At 43.2% G+C, this 18,378-nt stretch overlaps 1 protein-coding gene across 1 annotated transcript in view; it reads right to left on the reverse strand.

Moving 5' to 3' along the window:
* Positions 1 to 18,378, reverse strand: part of LOC121445204 (moesin) — a 69,656-nt gene that overhangs the window by 15,730 nt on the left and 35,548 nt on the right. Inside the window, exon 2 of the mRNA XM_041647228.1 lies at positions 7,096 to 7,179. Within this exon, the coding sequence (XP_041503162.1) occupies positions 7,096 to 7,179 (84 nt within the window). The remainder of the gene's footprint in view (positions 1 to 7,095; positions 7,180 to 18,378) is intronic.

Here is an 18,378-nt window from a genome sequence, read left to right on the forward strand (position 1 = left end):
ACATGAGAGCCTGTGCCAAAAGTAGGGGCATGGGCTGTGCTTAATCCCAGCACTCGGGAGGCAGAGGCAGACTGGTCCCTGGTCTCTGTGAATTCAAGAACAGCTTTGTCTACATAGCAAGTTCCTGGTAAATGTCTGTCTCAAATTACCAAAGGAGGCGCACTTAAAAAGACTCAGATGAACAGACAGAAAAGGTGCAGACATGCAACTGGAGGAGGGCAGGGATCCCATGTCTGTTCAGCAACTTCTTCCTGTCCAGCTACCTAGAAGCTTCCCAACTCAGGCTTTTTTTAGTTTTGTTAAAAAAACTACTTCATTATAATTGACTGAATTGACAGTCATTAATGTCATTAATTCAAATTTCATAACTGTCCTTTCTATTTAGAAAGTGGGAGTCATTTCAATATCTAAGACAAAGTCTCTTGCAATATCCCAAGGAAGAACACTTGAGAAGACAAATTAAGGGGCACAGTGTACAAGCATCCCATACCCCAAAGCTATGCTGTTCCTGGGTAATGATGGAGTCTGTTCTTGGGCCCTGACTCTAGCACGCCATGTTGATGGTCCAGGTGCAGTCTCCACACCGGCACACTCAGCACTAGAGAGAGCCACATCAGACAGTTCTCATCTTTTAGTCTGGATATAAATGGATGCAAATAAATCTTTAGGATGCAGTGAGCAGAAAATCTATGAGACTTAATTAGAGATAAAAACAAGGACCCAGAGTCACCAATGTTCTTTCTAATAAACAAATCAACACCTTCTCCCATCTCGTACAATAATCACTCTGAGGAGAAATCGTGTCCCTAATATGTCACACTTTCTCTTTATACTTTGATGTCACGTATCAGGAAATATGAACAAAAATCTTCTGTCTTTCATTTGCAGCCCGTATATTTCTTTGGCTGGCCCCAACTTCCTCATTATCTAGTCGGGAGAATAACTGTTAAATGATCTCACACCTAAGGATGGGTATGGGAAGATTTTTCTTTTTTAAAAAAAAGCTCTTTCTCATCCTACATTTAACACAGGACCCAACTAATAATTCTGACTTTTCCCGGTAGTTTCAGAGTTATAACTGAAATGCAACTGGTGGGAAGGAGAAAAGTTCCATAAACATTCAGATTCTGGAGAGAAAAAAGACCCACTGAAGACAGTACAGACCATAGGGCTAACATGCCTAGGTACTGGGGGAGTGGGACAGAAGAGCAAGAGAGAAAGTGATAAAGAAACAGTTGGCCTTAACCTAAACCAAGAGGCCAGTTGTGGCAGCTCAGAAAACCTAGGACTGAAGGGGATTTTGATATGAACACTGCCTCTTCTTTTGTGAGCATAGGGAAATCAAAATGATATGAATTTTCCACTTCCTTAAGCTCTTGAGCTTGGAGAGATGAGCAGTCTCTCAACCTATGCTAAAGTTCCAACGTGAGGATATGGGAGGAAGGAAATGCAGTCTGAAGTCAGAATTGATACTGAAAAAAACAAAGACAAAAGAAATGACCTGTGCCTCCAGGCTACAAGGAAATCTCCAATTAAGGTCCAGGGAGTGATGGGGGCCATTTGGTCAGGCAACTCCTGGATCTATTTCCAATTCCAAGAACAAGGAAATTGAGGACAGAATTACTCATTTCGAATTCCTATAGTAGCCAAGACCTCTAGTCAAAGTGGGCCAGGGCTTGGGGTAGGAAAGGTCCTGCTTTTCAAGTTCGAGAGAAGTATCTAGCTCTTTGTTTTAGGAACAAACCTCTCTGGATCCAGTGAGTAGAGTCCTTATAATGCTTGAGGGAAAAAAAATTGCTCCCTTTGGTAGCAAACACCCTGCTCATATGACCTATGCTAGTATTTCTCAAAATTGCCCTTAAGAAACCCTTAAACACCTTTAATCCCAGCACTTGGGAGGCACAGGTTGATGGATATCTGTGAATTCAAGGTCAGCCTGGTCTACGAGGACAGATCCAGGATAGGCTCCAAAGATATACAGAGAAACCCAGTCTCAAAAACCCCAAAACAAAACAAAACAAAAACCCTTAAGCAGTTGACCATCATAACCAAAGAGGCCTAGGGGTATGGTGGAATTGAGAGGTCCACTAAAAGCATAATGAATCAAGATGAGTGGGAAGCTATCCCAATAAACACATTTTGGCAGAATAAGAAAAAAAAAGCCTCGATAGAAACTGTGAATTCTGTTCTGTTCTCTGCACTCTTCCCCCAGATAGACTGTGGAGAGGAAGCAGGGCTAACACAGCGTAGGCTGGTAAAATGAAGTCCAGTGATGTGCCTATCAAATTGCTGTTAAATGAAGTGCATATCCCCAACACATAACAACAACTGCTCTCAGCTTTGGTCAGGGCAGTCAGGAAGGCACAGCAGCTGTGACTACCCACATGAGACCTCTGGAAGATCTGAGCTAGGATCCTGTCACGGAAAGGGCTTTGGGATGCCACACCCATTCCTGAAGATCTACAGGCAGTTTGGTTAGTACCCAGGCTTCTGTAAATGGCCCTAAGGAATCTCACTGGTTAGGGGCAGGGACAGACAGGAAAGGAGAAGAGGGACAGCTGGGAGGAGGAAAGAGACCAGCAGCAGGACTAGTGGGAATAAGGGAGGGGTGAATATACCAAAACACATTAAGAATGGTTATTGTGCTGGGCATAGTGGTGCACACCTTTAAACCTTGCACTCAAGGGGACCATAGGTAAATCTCTGAGTTTGAGGCTAGCCTGGTTTATAGAGAAAGTTCCAGGACAGAGAAACCCTGTCTCAAAAAATATCAACAAAAAAGAAAAGCAATTATTATGTGCAATTTACAGATGATAATAAGAAAAACTACCAGGAAAGAACACTGAAGTCCAATAAAAGGAAGAGATTTGCCTCTAAGAAAATCGTTGCTAATTTCTAGGCGTTTCGGGGGATAAGACAGAATCCTTTTCATCTCTTTTTTTACTTGCAGAAATCAATTCAAGAGTCAGTGCCACCTTCCTCGTGTATCTTTGTAAGAAACCGGCGGCATCGTGAGCCATCTCAGAAGCCCAGAGCTGCATCAGAAGCAAGGCCAGAGCCTTAAGAAAAATACAGCATGAAAAATTCCGTGCAAAACTGCATCAAAGCCCAGACATCTGAGGTGCACTAAGATTCTATTACAGGCTTGGCAGCAGCTGCATCGCCACCCATCTAAAAGCAAATCAATATTTAACTGGAAAAATCTGTAAGACGCTACCACAACCTCTGCTTCTTCTGCTCCACACAGCTTGTGTTCCAGTGAGCGTCTTCTTCACAGAACAGATGTCACTGAGCTGAGCTTCTGTTTAGGGCAGAGGCTAAACAAAGGGGGCTCACACAGGGCAGAGTTGACAGAAGGCACTGAGAAACAGTAGAGTCTTCCCAGGTTCAAGCTTGAGCTATACCACTCCTTAGAGCTACGTGACCTTAAGCAGAACATTCCCCCTCACTAAGCCTCAATTCCTCATCTGTAGAACGGGGTTGCTACTCATATTAGTGTCATAATAGATGTTAATCGTCCTATTAAAAAAAAACCAGAAAAGTCCTAATGCAAAGTCAGCCAGTCACAAGTACCTTACTGAATCAGAAAGCTTTGTGATTTTTACGGTTCCCACAACTGAACTCCCAGGACATTCCACATACGTTTGGCTTTTTAAAAGATCAATTATTAGAATGGCTGAGATGCCAGGCAGGATTTCTATATACATATATATGTGCAATAGCAATTAGTGAAAAAGAGAGACCACGAATCTGAAGGAGAGTGGGCAGGGGTATACGGGAAGGTTTGTACAAGAGAGAAAAGGGAAGGGAGAAATGTAATTATATTATAATCTCAAAAGGCAAACCTAGTCTTATTCATAGTGGTGGCCCTGCCACCTAGTGGCCGGTACAAAATTCAAGAAGAAGCCATTTGAAGAATCTGCCTTAAGAGATTAAAGCAAGCAAGTGCCGCATGCCTGAAGCAAAACGTGTTCTTTCTCTTTCCTGGCAGAGAGCACACTCACAAAAAAGAAACCGAAGTAAGTGGTAGCAATTGTGGGCCCCATTCCTATTTCCCACCAGGCCCTGGGCCTCCTCAAGCTACGCTTTCCCACTGCTTTTATTTATCACCCAGTGCCAAGATATATGCTTCCTCTTTATTTTACTTCCTCTCTGGTCAGAAGCCTGCTGAGTTCCAGAATAGCCCTAGAGCGTTATTCAATTCCTTTCAAGCCCCAGCTCCGGCAGAAGAGCTTCCTTGAATGATGGGTCTCAAAGTCAGATAGAATGGATTTCTTCCCTGGGCTTTATCAAGCTACAGAAAGGGAAGAGCTCACATCCTCCCACCACCTGTGCATCCTCATTCTCTATCTCCAGACAGACAGCTGCTTAGTATCTTGTCAAGTTCAGATACTTTATTCCGACAATTTTCACCGACGATATCACAGCTCTGATACTTCTGACCTCACAGAGAGTGGCTGTGTTCTTTTTACCTTGGTAGCCTGTCAGGGGACCTACGGATAGAAAACACATCTTCTCTGAGACATCCCCAAGCTCTAACGCCCTCATTCGCTCCACACAGTGCAGTGCAGTGGGAGAAAAGTATGACTGTTCAGAACTGCATTTGAAACTTCATATTCCAACATACCAAGGTATGATTGTTTCCTCTTAGGGACAGGAGCATCGTGATGATTAAGGAACCCAGTTATATGTAAAACCTCACATGTTTATCACTTCCAACCCAACTCACCATTTTTTTAAAGAATATAATGTGCTAATAATAGTCAGCATGTTGTATAATAGAACTCAAGGTCACTTTTTCATTTATCTGTTGAGACAGGATCTCCTGTTGCTCAAGCTGGCCTCATTTAAAACTCACTATACTCTCGAGAAGGGCCTTGAACTCCTGATCCTCCTGCCTGGGTCTTCAGGGAATACAGGCTACCACACTCAACTTCAGAGTCACTCTAATCTGAATGAAATTTCAGCTCAAGCACCTACCAGGGATAATCTACTGTAGGTGCTCATAAATATGCTTCTCAAGACACTGTTTGTCTGGGTGATAAATCATCCGGGTTTTCTCTCATTCCTTTTCTCAATGATTATGAAAGATCAAAATCTCTTCAGGGCTCTGTGTGGGAGGCAATAACCTTAAGAGCGGCATGCTAGCCAGGGATGCTTGCATACGTCTGTAATTCCAGGAGTCAGGAGGCTAAGGCAGGAGATTGCTCTGAGTTCCAGGCAGCCTGGACTACATAACAAGTACCAGTTCGGCCAGAGTTATATACTAAGAACCCCCCACACCCGACAAAAATTTACCATTCCAATCTGCCCAGGGCTCGTAGCCATAGTAGCCTCCCATGGAACTACATGCACAGTGCATAAAGCAAATCAATACTAATAATAAATTACCAAGTAGAGGCATTTTGAAATTAATAAAGCTTGACCCACAGATTATTTTTTGCCCCAGACTCTAAGCCGTGTCTTCATCAGCCAGCCCCTTTAAAGCAAAAGGACAAACCCCAGTGGTAAGAGCAGGAAGGAGGAGCATTTGGTTTGGGAGATGAGTAGAATCAGAACTCTGGATGGAGTCTAAGCAGAGGTCAAAGTAAAATCCACCATGACTGATACTCTCCCCGCGGCACCTCTTCCTCAGACCTTACTATCTAAAACAAGTGACCCAGGAGTCTATGTGGTCTCCTCATGTTTGTCTCATGGACTGCTAGAAGCCAATCCAGAAGTGATGTTCTGCCAGCTGCCTTCTCCTACCAACTCAAATGTGGCATTTCCTTTCTTTTTACAGAAAAGGGTCATCTGAACAATGAAAATACAGAAGGGAGAGAAGCAGATGTGTCAAAAAAGGGGCAGAAATAAATTTTTGAGAGACAACCAAATTTGAGGAAACATGTACAGCTTGAAAACCCGAGGCCTTGAAGAAAAGAAATGTTTGCAGGAAGCAAGAAATTAGTGGCAAAGCCAGTTCTAGAGATCAGAATTTCTGACTTTCAAGCTAGTGTTCTTGCCAATTCATTAGGCTGTCCCTTTAAAAGCTCTCCAATATAGAACCCACATGAAAACCTTAATATAATCAAAATGCATTTAGTCATTGCAGACTAGTACTGTAATTACTTGTGAGCTAAGGGAATGTCAAAACATTACTTAGGTGTTTCAAAGTTCCTCAGACTAACTTGTATTTTCACAAATTAACCATCAGTGATTACCCTACACTGTTCAAAACAAAAACACAAAACAAACTCCAGAGAAGGAATAAGTTCCAACTAAATCCAAAATTAGATCATCAAGCCTCTCTCCCAATTCTAGTTCATAAATGAGACAAAAAGCATAGTATTAGAAGGGGACCCATCATTTATTACTCTGCCACGTTTTTGTACATAATGCTTTCTTCCAAGATATTTGGGCTTTCTTATTGTCTTGTCTATTTCTGATCTGGTATTTTGTGCAACCTTATATGTCACAGTAATCAGGGTTTTTTGGATAATGGTAAAGATATAAATAATATTACATTTTTATAAAAACAAAAGGCATATAAAGATGAATTTTCCCCCTTTCTTTCATATTTGTGTATGTACATGGGCACGCATGCCACAGTCTGCTTATGGAAGTAAGAGGGGAACTTGCAGGCATGGAGAGACACACTTATCTATAATCCCAGCACTTGGGAAGCTGGCGAATACAGACTTTGAGTTAAAAGTCAGCTTAGGCTAGGTAGTAACTTCAAGGACACCCTGGGCTTTTTAAAAGAGACTTGTCTATAGATAGATAGATAGACAGACAGACAGACATAAATATCTTTCAAAGTTGAAAGAAAATAAATTCATCTTTTCAACAAATCTAGCATAGAATAACATTCCTAGTCTCTTGTCTCCTTTGTTCAGGATCAAGGATAGGATTATTAGGGCAGTGAGATTGAGATTTCAGTTGCCAAAATTATACTTTGCCTCCTTTTTAATCAAGTCTGGAATCAGCCTTTGTTTTTACCTTCCTTGGAAGGGCAAGTAGAAAAAGAGACCTTTTCCATAACACAGGAGTAGGTAGTCCGCACTGTGATGAGACCTACCAGCAAAAGAGGTGGTTAAGGAACAAGGCCTCCCTTACCTGGTCAAACAGCTGCTTGCCAGTGGTGTTCGGCTGAATGGCAAACTCCAGCTCTGCATCCATGGTGGTCACACGCACACTGATCTAAGATGAGATGAAAGAAAGCAAATTAGTTCCTTGGCTTTAAATGTCTCTGTTCAACTTTGAAGGAAAAAAATCCAAATGCCAAGAAGCTGAGTAAATAAGAAAATGGTGTGGAGAAAGGTAAAATATTGACATAAGTCATATCCTAACCATATTCGCAACCACATTACTGAAGATAAAAACACAGCCAGAGACGCTGCTTCACCAAGAGGCAAACACGAATGTAAATCAGTATGTTACAAAGAGGAAGAAAATATTGTTTATATTTCTTTCAGCCATTTCCAGGTCACCGCATTCTCTTCCCTACCTCTGGTCTACAGCCTGGCTTGTCTATGGCACTAGGAGATAGTTGAAGAAACAAGGTAAAATTAAAAAACAATACTGGGTTCTCTGCTGTGGACTTTCCAAGCTACAATAGCAACCTTGCAAGCAAAAGGTGCCACTGATGTGGCGGTTCTCAACCTATAGGGGTCATGACCCCTTTGGTGGGTTCAACAACACTTTCACAGGGGTCAAAGACCATCAGGAAACGCAAACATTTATGTTACAATACATAACAGGAGCAAAATTATAGTAATGAGGTAGCAATGAAATCAATTTTCTGTTTGGGGGTCACCACAACATGAGGAAGTGTATTAAAGAGTTGCAGCATTAAGAAGGTTGAGAGCCACTGAAATAGAGCCATGGAAGTAACCAACCACTTTCTGTTTGAAAGTGGGTTCTGAGACCCACTCCATAGGAGGGAAGCCATGCTCAATACTGTAAACCCGCTCAAAAGCCCATGACTGGGGAGGTCATACGCCTTAGTGAGGAACCTACTACTTACTACTGATTTACTTAATAGCCATGTAGTCAAAGTGGCCTCTAAACATGTGCTTGTATCCATAGACTAGCTTCACTCTGAACCTTAAAGAAGTTTCTTTTTGCAATAGCTTTCAGTTAACACAGACTCAGAGCTGGTCAAAGTGCTGAGACTAAATGGTTTTTAAGTGCTTGGCCCTGCATTTACCCACTCCAAATTAAAGCCTAGCGAACATCACAGAAAATGGTACGAAGTGCTGGAGGCTGGAGAGGAGTGTTGTAAACACTGTCTTTTAGATACGGCATGGCAGCTGCAACTATGAACTCACAGCAATACTGAGCACATTCCACAAGACCTGCACAATACTGGGCACATCAGCAGGGATAGGGAGGTAGCTAAGGCAACTCCAACTCCCCCCCCCAGGAGCTCTAGGCAATTAGCTGTTGCAGGGGGAGGGGTCATTCTGGTGCAGCCACTGGCAAGTTGTACTTGCTCAAGTAAATAACCTCCAACATGTGCTCATGCAAGAAACCCTAATTAAATGCAGTAGAGCACAAAAATAAACTATTGAAGGTAAAGAGGATAAGAAAGGACAACATGAAGAATATAATCAAAGTGTGTGTGCATGTATACAAGGTGTCCACACACAAACATGAGTTTATACACACACACACAAATATGATTTTATATACATGAAAGTTTGGAAAACTAAAAACAAATTTAGAACTGGGTGCCAATGCTAGCAGCATAATGGTCTCAATTTACCAACATGAATAGTTCTTATCTTTTTTGGGGGGCCTTAGTTTCCTTCATCTGCACAAGGGCAGACAGACATCAAAGCAATGATTAAGGATCATTCTAATAGTGAAGTGTGTTGTTCTATATACTGCCTCGGTCTGCTAACAGTTCCTGTATTTGTATCTCACTGTTCTCTCCGGGCACAGGAGAGGACGGGGGCATCAGCAGAGGTGAGTGTGGACAACAGAAACGTGCGACCACAAAGAGAGGGAGCCAGGCACTGACCAAACTATCAGACAGGAGGAAAGAGGGAGGGGTGGAATGATCTAAGTATATTTTAATCCAAAAATATTTTAAATAAAAAAATATTAGCATATTCTTATATTATATCACAGATGCATATACATAATGCTAGTAAGTGGAAGTCTGAATACAGGTCTGTGTCCAGACTTTATAAAATCTCATGCTTTTAGGCTATTAAAGATGGTGCTTGCCATCAAGCCGATGATCTCAACTGAAGCCTTCAGACACACATGGAGGAATAGAACCAACTCTGGAGATTGTCCTCTGAACTCCACGTGCTTCCATGTTACACATACACATGTTATAAATTATAAACAATATTTCATATACTATATAAGTTCAGCTTCATAAGATGGATAGATAGATGATAGATAGATAGATAGATAGATAGATAGATAGATAGATAGATAGATAAATGGAATAATATCCTAGTGCTAGTTAGGCTTTGTGTTTTCTCCCTTGTTTAAATTATAAAAAAATCACATTATTGAGGAAAAACCAAAATATAAAATTGCCAAAGATGTAAATCCCCATGGAATAGGTATAATATTAAATCTTATTAAGTCTTTGTAACTTTGGGCTTTTTCCAAGCACAAAAGTTGGTAGCACCAACTTGGAAACAGACACCATTTTGCCAGCTAAAGAATTCTGATAAATACCAGACCCAAGGAATACCTTTGTAAATAAATCTCACCAGAGATTCAGGGAGGAAGTCTATTTCAGGATGGACAATGAAACAGGAAAGGCCCTGAAGGTAGGAACAAGTAAATCAAGGGCCTTGTGAGTAAGGCGAGGTTAGCCACCTTACTTGGTGCTACCCTAGGCTTCCTATAGTAATGAGTCCTCACACAGTATGGAGAAAAAGGTCCAGTGGGCTAGAATTTGTAGGGAAAGGGCTGCCATGCTAAATACGACCTCAAGTCACCTTGTGCTGGATGAAAAGTGACAGCAAACTATCCAATGGGGATGAGGAAATGGATCAGCGAGCAGAATTCTCGCTGTGCAATTATGAGGACTTGAGTTCAATCCTCAGCACCCACATAAAAGCTGGTATTAGTGGTGCGTGTCTCCAGTCCCAGCACTGCAAGGGGTGGAGGGGGGCAGATTCCTGGAACTCGATGGCTCATCAGCCTAGTCAATCAATAAGCCCCAGTTTCAGCAGGAGAGCCCTTTTCGTACAAATAAAATAAAACAGTGAGAGAGCAAGTCACCTCTATACATGCACATACCCACACAAGCATGCATATACACCTAACACACACACACACACACACACACACACACACGCCAAGCAAACCAAAAAATTAAAAAAAAAAGCAGTGACTAAGAGAGGAATGAGGATAGTGGCCTTTCTTCATATATATGCTTCATTTTACATTCCAACCACAATTCTCCCTCCCACCCCTCCTCCCATGCCCCCTCACCTCCCCCAGCCCACCTCCAATTCACTCCTCAGAAAGGGTAAGGCCTCCCACAGGGAGTAAACAAACCCTGGCAGTTGAGTTGAGGCAGGACCAAGGAGGTAACAAAGAAGACAGACACTAAGAGGGACAAAAGGATCGCCCTGGGAAAGGGGAATTAGATGAGATCTCCTGGGTAAACTGGGGTCCTAGGGGTGGTAAAAGGGAGGAGATGGGGGATGGGAATGTGAGGAAACCAGATGGCCCTGCTGAGGGAGGGATGGAGTGGGAGAGCAGTAAAAGAGGTATCTTGATAGAGGGAGCCATTATGGGATTAGGGAGAAACCAGGTGCTAGGGATATTTTCAGGAATCCACAAGGATGACCCCAGTTAAGACTCCTAGGAATAGTGAAAAGTGTGCCTGAACTGGCCTTTGCCTGTAATCAGATTGGTGACTACCCTAACTGTTATCATAGAACCTTCATCTAATCTAGTAACTGATGGAAGCAGATGCAGAGATCCACAGCCAAACACTAGAAAAAGCTGCAGAAATCCAGTAGAAGAGAGGAGGAGGGAATATATGAGCAAGGGATAGTGGCCTTTCTAATACAGTGGTTTATTCGCATCTCAATATTTATTTGTAATTTAGAATTACATCTTGTGTGGTTCTATGGTGTAATGGTGAGCACTCTAGAATTACATCTCCGTAATTCTAAGTTGGCACAAGAAAATGCTGGTTACATAAATAGCCATCAAATAAGAGGCTATAAAATAGACGGATATAGGGGTAAGGATGCAGTTCAGTGGTAGAGCAGTTATCCAGCATGCACAAGGCTTCATGGATGGTACGGGGGTGAAGGCACAGGCAGCCTGAACACAGTACACATAGAGAGAAAAGAGGGCATTTCTTGACCTTTTTATGTCAGATACCATTCTTGCCAATCTAGCAAAGCCAATGGAACACGTATCAGAATATTTCTAAAGGCATAAAATAAATACAAGGAGACAATTTATATTGAAACAGATGTCAAATTTAATAATGTGTACTTATATACCATATTAAGTTACCTCGCATTATCGAGTATTGGGTCTTAATAATTACTACTGTGATTTATTTTTAGAATATTTTTATTTTTGACAAATCCATACATTTCTCATCCCCTTCCATCTTCCATTAGCACTTCTTCTCAAAGAGGCCCTCTCCTTGTTTTTATGGCTTCTTTTTTCTGTTTAGTCCACTGAGTTTAATTGGATTTCCTTGCCCAAGCATGAATGGGAAGTTTGTGAATACAGCAAGGACAGCTCATCTGTGGCTACATCATTTAAAGGAGTGACACTGCTCCTCCAATCAGCATCCCTTGTCAATAGTCCCAGGGGAGGGGTGACAAGTCTTCTGAATACAACATAGATATTGCACTACTGTAAATTTAAATTTAGTCTAAATGATATTTTGGGAGAGCTGGAATAACTAAATGTCTAAAGACTTCCACTGATGACAGTATCATAGGTACCACTAATACTAAATTTTTTTTGCTTATATTTATAATTAAAAGGATAACTCTTAAGTTAGAGCTTAGTGAAAACAAAAGCTGGCTTAGTGTCTGTAAATGACTGCTTCCAGGACCGCCATGGACACCAAACTCCACAAACGTTCAAGTGTGGTAACCTTTGCATATAACCTAAATACATCCTCTTGGCTTCTCTAAATCATCTCTAAATAGTTTATAATACCAGATATAAGGGCTGGGAATGTAGCTCAGTATTACTGCCACAGCTTAGCACACAGAGGCCCTGGGTTCAGTTTCTGACAACATAAACCAATGCTATAATACAATGTTGATGCTATGTAAATAACTACTATTCTTTGTTGTTTCAGGAATAATCATACAAAGTCTGCACATGTTCAGTACACACACAATTTTTCCCCAAATATTTTCAACCCACAGCTGGTTGAGGACCAACTGTGTCCACATTCATGGGCCTTTCCTGTTTCAAATGTTATTCATGGATAGAAGGATTTCTGGTTAAAGAACTTCCTAGAAATTTATTTCAATTCACCTAATACAGAAGCAGCACAGTGTTTAAAGAATTATGGGTGTAGGAGAACTGTAGAACTATTCTCTGACCTTGAGGCAATTACTGAATTACCAAAGAACTGCAATGCTACTACACAGGGAAGTCCCTGAAACGCAGAACAGAAAAATCTTTTGTGTGAATTAAGAGTCATGTTAAGGTGGTTTTTCCATAGATCTCCAAGGACAGGATTAATTTTTAGAGTGAGACTCAAAATAGAAAAACTGAAACAAAAAAATGTGAGGAAAGCAGATTTAAGTAAAATAAATGGAGCCTAAAAGTGATGCGGATGGTAAGAGAACTGGGGAAGGTTGATTTGTTCTTTGATAATGTAAGATGTACATAGACAAGACAAGCTACAGTCCAGACCCATGTATGTCACATACGGCCCTCTGGGCATAGGAACCTACTGTCTTCCTTTTGGAATTGGCCCTTCTATTTCACTGAGGCGGCATCTTGTCTGGGAAGGTTTAAAAAAAGGTGGTCGGCGGTTAAAGGTGCCCAGCACCAAGCCTGAGAGCCCAAGTTCAAGCCATGCGTTTGTATGTTGGGAGGAAAGCACCCACTAGCATAAGATGCCCCCTGACCTCTGCACACTTAGGGTCATGCACACATAAATACACTCAGAAATTTTCTGAAAACCCTGAAATTGAAGCTTCCAAATCCAGCAAAAATTTCCCTGGCAGGGAATAAAGGAGCTGATCTGGGTAAAGTAGCAATTTAAAGCATAATTCGCAGTAGAGAGAACTGTTTACACAGCTAAATCCTTGCCTAAGCAGGGCCTGAGTATGCAGACATAGGCTGAGGTCGAAGACTGCATCTCTGGAGAACAGAAGCGTTTAAGGATCAAGACAAAAAAAAAAAAAAACACCATGGGTACGAATTTCAAGAGTGTGTCATCCTCTCACATCCACTGGCCCTCCCACCTCTAGCCCAAGAACAATATATCCATTGAAGCTTGCTGAACAATCGAACATAGATACTTCCCACAGGAAGCCTCTGTGCAAATGAACTCATCTTGGTGGTTTCCCATCGAAAGCCTTCACCAGAATCATTCCTACACCCAAGTTGGTTAGCCTGAAACATTATCAGGCCAGACGCTGACTCTGTCTGGGCAGCAGTAGCTGGGGGTGCTTTCTTGATGTGTCCAGTAGCTTCAAATAAAAGACCCTCCCTTTCCCTAGAGCCAGGATCACCCATGGAAGCAGCACTCCTCCACGGCAAAGTGGTCCGGCCGTAATCTGCCCCCACCTGTTGGGCGTTCCTAACTATATAAAATAGATGACCCCCCCCCGAGGGAGGGGGGAGAAGGAGAGAGAAATAATCACGTTAACTCGCTGGAAAGATGAGTGTAAATATTGTCAGTTCGTAAGTGAAAAAAACTGAAGTATATAGGGGCAGGTGACAGACACATATTGGATACCAACCCTGTGCCAGCCCCATCACCCACAGGCTCAGTTCACATCACTGAAGCCAAATGTCCTCTGTTAGCAGTTGGTGGAGGCGGGTCTTCTGGACATTCCTGGAGCTCCTTCCATAACTCCACCCACCTCTCTAGTCATGGCAATTTCACCGCTCTCTTCAGACACTGCCTTGGTAACTATTTTGCCAAAGCCCACACACTGCAGCATAGGAAGCCTGGGGACATCTGGGAAACACTGCTTGGGTAGGGAGGGTTTCCTTGTCTCTCTGGGGCGGCTCAACAGCCTCACCGACGACCTGCCATCTCTGAATTCTGAGGGAGTGGCCTTTCTTTCTTGGCTTTCAAGGGGACTGATAATGTAAGAAAGACAATTATGATGGGAGGAGAGGAGCCAGAGGAAGTACAAGCCTTACTAGGGCAACCCCAGAACTCCAATCTCTTCCTCAGTCACCAGTGTGAACAGATTCACCTTCCCCCAGCATTTCCAGCAGCAGGGCCTGGTCTATCGTGATCCTCAGGATCCCAGAACAGGTTCAAGCCCCTCTTTTCTCTAGGAAGAAAACAAGAGTTGCCTTGACTCTGCAACCCAGGAGCTGGAAAGTCCTTCACCATGCCCCTCCTCTAACACAAACACACAGACACAGACACACAAACACACACACACATTCACTACGCAACAACTTTTTCTGCTTTCTCCCTAGTGATTTGGAAATGGTACCTGGTGCGATTACCCCTTCCCTCTCCTTTGACCTATTCCCAGACCTTTCCAGACCTGCCTGGGCTTAACTTTCCCTATGCCTGTGTCTGCTGCCCATAGTTTTTATAAAAGAGAACCACGCCAATCCCCACTGACCCACACCCATACCTTCATGACTCAACATTAGTTCTCCAACCACTCGAGTTGCTCCAAAACGGCAGAGGAGACAACAGTCTCTTTCATTTGTTTTGGCTCAGCCCTGCCCTCCAAAAAATTCCAAGAAGCATTTCAACTGACAGACAAGAGCACACTAGAGACTGGAGGGCTGCTCTTTCGGTTACCATGTTTGGAGCACTAAACCTTTTCAGCAGCGAGAACACAACCACCTTATCAGTGTGGGGGAAGAGCTCAGCACAAAGGCTTAAGATGACAAAAATCAGAAACGATGATGTCATCTTCCTCAATGCAGCCTCAATTTCACGGACTTTTGCTCAGCTCCAGACTCAAATCCTTTCCCCTGCTACTCCTCTCATGTGAAAGTCAGGAAAGAAACTACTTGTGTGTGTGTGTGCGTGTGTGTGTGTGTTTGTGTGTCTCTCTGTGTGTGTGTGTGTGTGTGTGTGTGTGCGCGCGCGCGCAACTAATTACAGTCTCACTAATCAAAAGCAGCTCATCAGTCTAGACATGCCCTAGAAACAAACAATTGCCAATTGCAGCTCTTATCTTCCTCCAGTCACACGGGGTGGCCCACAGTGCCCTTAGCATGGCCATTCCCCAGAAATTCACCTGCTTTCTCCCTTCAGAGCTTCTCCCCTTTAGTCTGCAAAACGATGAACAGTGTGGAATAACAAACTCTAAAACCTGAAAGGTCCCTCGGTGATCATTTGACTCAAAGCCAACAGTTGAATATGAATAGTGAGGTACGGGCAAGAGAGGCACTGGCCCGGTGTCATACAGCTCCCGTGCAGTGTGAGAAGAGAGATTAAAATCTGCCTGTTTAGGCTAGCAGTGTGGCTTAGCACTAGAGGCTTGCCAAGGATTAACGAAGACCAGCGTTCCCTCTCCAGCACCAGAAATAATAAGATTGAATTTGAAAAGAATGGCTCTTGTCCCCACAGCACATTTAATAAGCCCGCATGCCATCCTCAATCTCCTAAGTAGTAGCCCCTCCATACATGTCCCTTTGCATCTAGAGATACTATGCGGAGGAGGCAGCTTCAGTTTGCTTCCACTAAGAACCCAAAGCTGGCACTATTTGGAAGTTGGGTTTTCAACAGGGGGCAGATCTAACTTCCATGCTGAGAAATGCACTAGCATGAATTCTAGGGAGACAAAAATCTTTCCTAATTCTCTGGAGGCAAAAACAGAAAGAAATGGGGATAAAAGAAACGGGGACGGGCTGGAGAGATGGCTCAGAGGTTAAGAGCACTGACTGCTCTTCCAGAGGTCCTGAGTTCAATTCCCAGCAACCACATGGTGGCTTACAGCCATCTGTAATGAGACCTGGCACCCCCTTCTGGCTTGCAGGCACACGTGGAAGGAATGCTATACACATAATATAATAAATAAATAAAAATAAAATAGTTTATAAAAAAACGGGGTCATACCTAGGTAGCAAAGAATAACAGGTCCCTCAAGCCCCATACAACTCTGAAAGTGGCAAAATGAAAAGGAAGCAAGCCCATCATTAATAACACACGCATCCAAATGTGAGAAACTGTTATTTGGAACCACACCCAGCTGGCCTTCACTCTCTCCAGTCAGCTTCCTACTTGACCCAGGCTCCCGCCAGCAAGTTTTGCAGGAAGTTGTTTGTAGACTGGAGACAGACCATTTTTGGCTGCCTGAAGATGCCGGCTTTGCCCAGGGCACCAGAAGAGGGCTCTATTCCCTCTTCTTAGGGATACAGCATCTCAACCTTCAACATCATGTCTCAGAAAAACAATAAAGTTGAACCAAGCTTAGGTTCCTTCAACTGCTCAGCAGAATCCAGCCAAGCCCTGTGTCTTTAGGTGTTACAGTTGCTAAAACCGGGATCCGTAAACTATTGAAGGGCCTGGAGGAAGCTTATTGGCCTAGTCAAAAAGTACTGTTTTCCACCCAACCTGATGGGAGCGGGACAGATGAGGAGAGTAATGAAAGAGATGTCTCAATAGAGGGTTAGGTAGAAACCTCGTGCCAGGGAAACTCCCAGGAATCCACAAGGATGACTCCAACTAAGACTCCTAGCAATAGTGGAGAGGATGTCTGAACTGGCCTGCCCCGTAATCAGATTGGTGACTACCCTAATTGTCATCATAGAGCCTTCATCCAGTAACTGATGGAAGCAGATGCAGAGATCCACAGCCAAGCACTGGGCCAAACTCCGAGTCCAGTTGAAGTGAGAGAGGAGGGACTCTAAGAACTAGAGGGCATCAAGGGCATGACAAGGGAGGAGACCCACAGAGACAGCTGATCTGAGCTCATGGGAGCATGGACTCTAGACCAACACCCAGGGGGCCTACATGGGACTGACATAGGCCTTCTGCATGTGTATGGCAGTTGTGTAGCTTAGTCTGTTTGTGGGGCTCCTAGCAGTGGGATCAGGACCTGCCCCTGGCACTTGTGCTGGCTTTTGGGAACCTCTTCTCCATGCTGGGTTGCCTTATCCAGCTCTAATGCAGTGGGAGGAGTTGGTTCTGCCTTGATTTGATATGCCATGCTTTGTTGGTGCCCATGGGAGGCCTTCCCCTTTCTAACTGGGGACAGAGAAGGAGTGGATGGGGAGGGGGCAAATGGAAGGCTGGAGGGGGACAGGAGGAAAAGAGAGGAGGAAAACTCTGGTAGGTATGCAAAATAAATGAAAAAAATTTAATTAATAAGAAAGTACTGTTTTCAAGCCCAGGGCTAGGCTAAGGTTGACTTCCTAGCCACTTCGGTGGGGAGAAGACTTCCAAACCTGGTGAAAGGGAACCCACCAATACTGAAAGTGCTTGCTCCTGGGAATAATGGCCCCAGGTCTATCAAGAGCAAAAGGGAAGGGAGTGGAAAGAGGTTTGAGGGACTCTTTTACCTTTTCTAACCCTCACTTCCAGAGTTGGGGTGCAGCTCAGTAGCAGTGTGGTTGCCTAGTATGCAAGACCCAGAGCTCTATCCGCAGCTTTGCCAAAACAAAAAATTATTTTCTGTACAGTGGTTTTACTAATTTCAACCTCACTACATGGCTATTGAAAGACTAAACGTAAGTAATAGATAAGAAAGTACCTAGTCTATCATAAATAGATTAGGAGGCTTATTTACTCCCCTTCCTTTGTGCCATTATCATTATGAATATCCTCTCTGTAGGGATGAGTTAAAGCAAAAGTCTGTTTGAATACCAGAGGCCTCAAAAGAACCCTTCTAGAACTCTTTGAGTGCAAATTCTACCATGTAATGAAATTTCTAAGTCACTTAGATAATGCAAAGCCATATACAACAGTGAGACACATTTATCTCTGCATGTATTTCTTCGTTTATTTATTAATCTATTTGGATCTCCTGTGGCTTAAGCAGGCCTCTAACCTGGTATGTAGTCAGAGCTGACCTTTAACTCCTAATTTTCTTGCCCTTCACAACTCTGCGGCTGGGATTACAGGCATGCACCACACAGCCTGGCCCAGAATTTTTTTTTAATGTTCTCTCTCTCAGGAGAGATAGGAAATTCCCCCAAGAAACAGAGTCATAAAGGATTAGTGAACACAGCAGAGCATTTATAATACTTTACCCTCTTCAAAGGCTGCCTTGC

This window comes from Microtus oregoni, unplaced genomic scaffold, assembly GCF_018167655.1.
Source record: "Microtus oregoni isolate MIOR12 unplaced genomic scaffold, Mior012 000165F_ref0000029, whole genome shotgun sequence".
Taxonomy (NCBI): Eukaryota; Metazoa; Chordata; class Mammalia; order Rodentia; family Cricetidae; genus Microtus; species Microtus oregoni.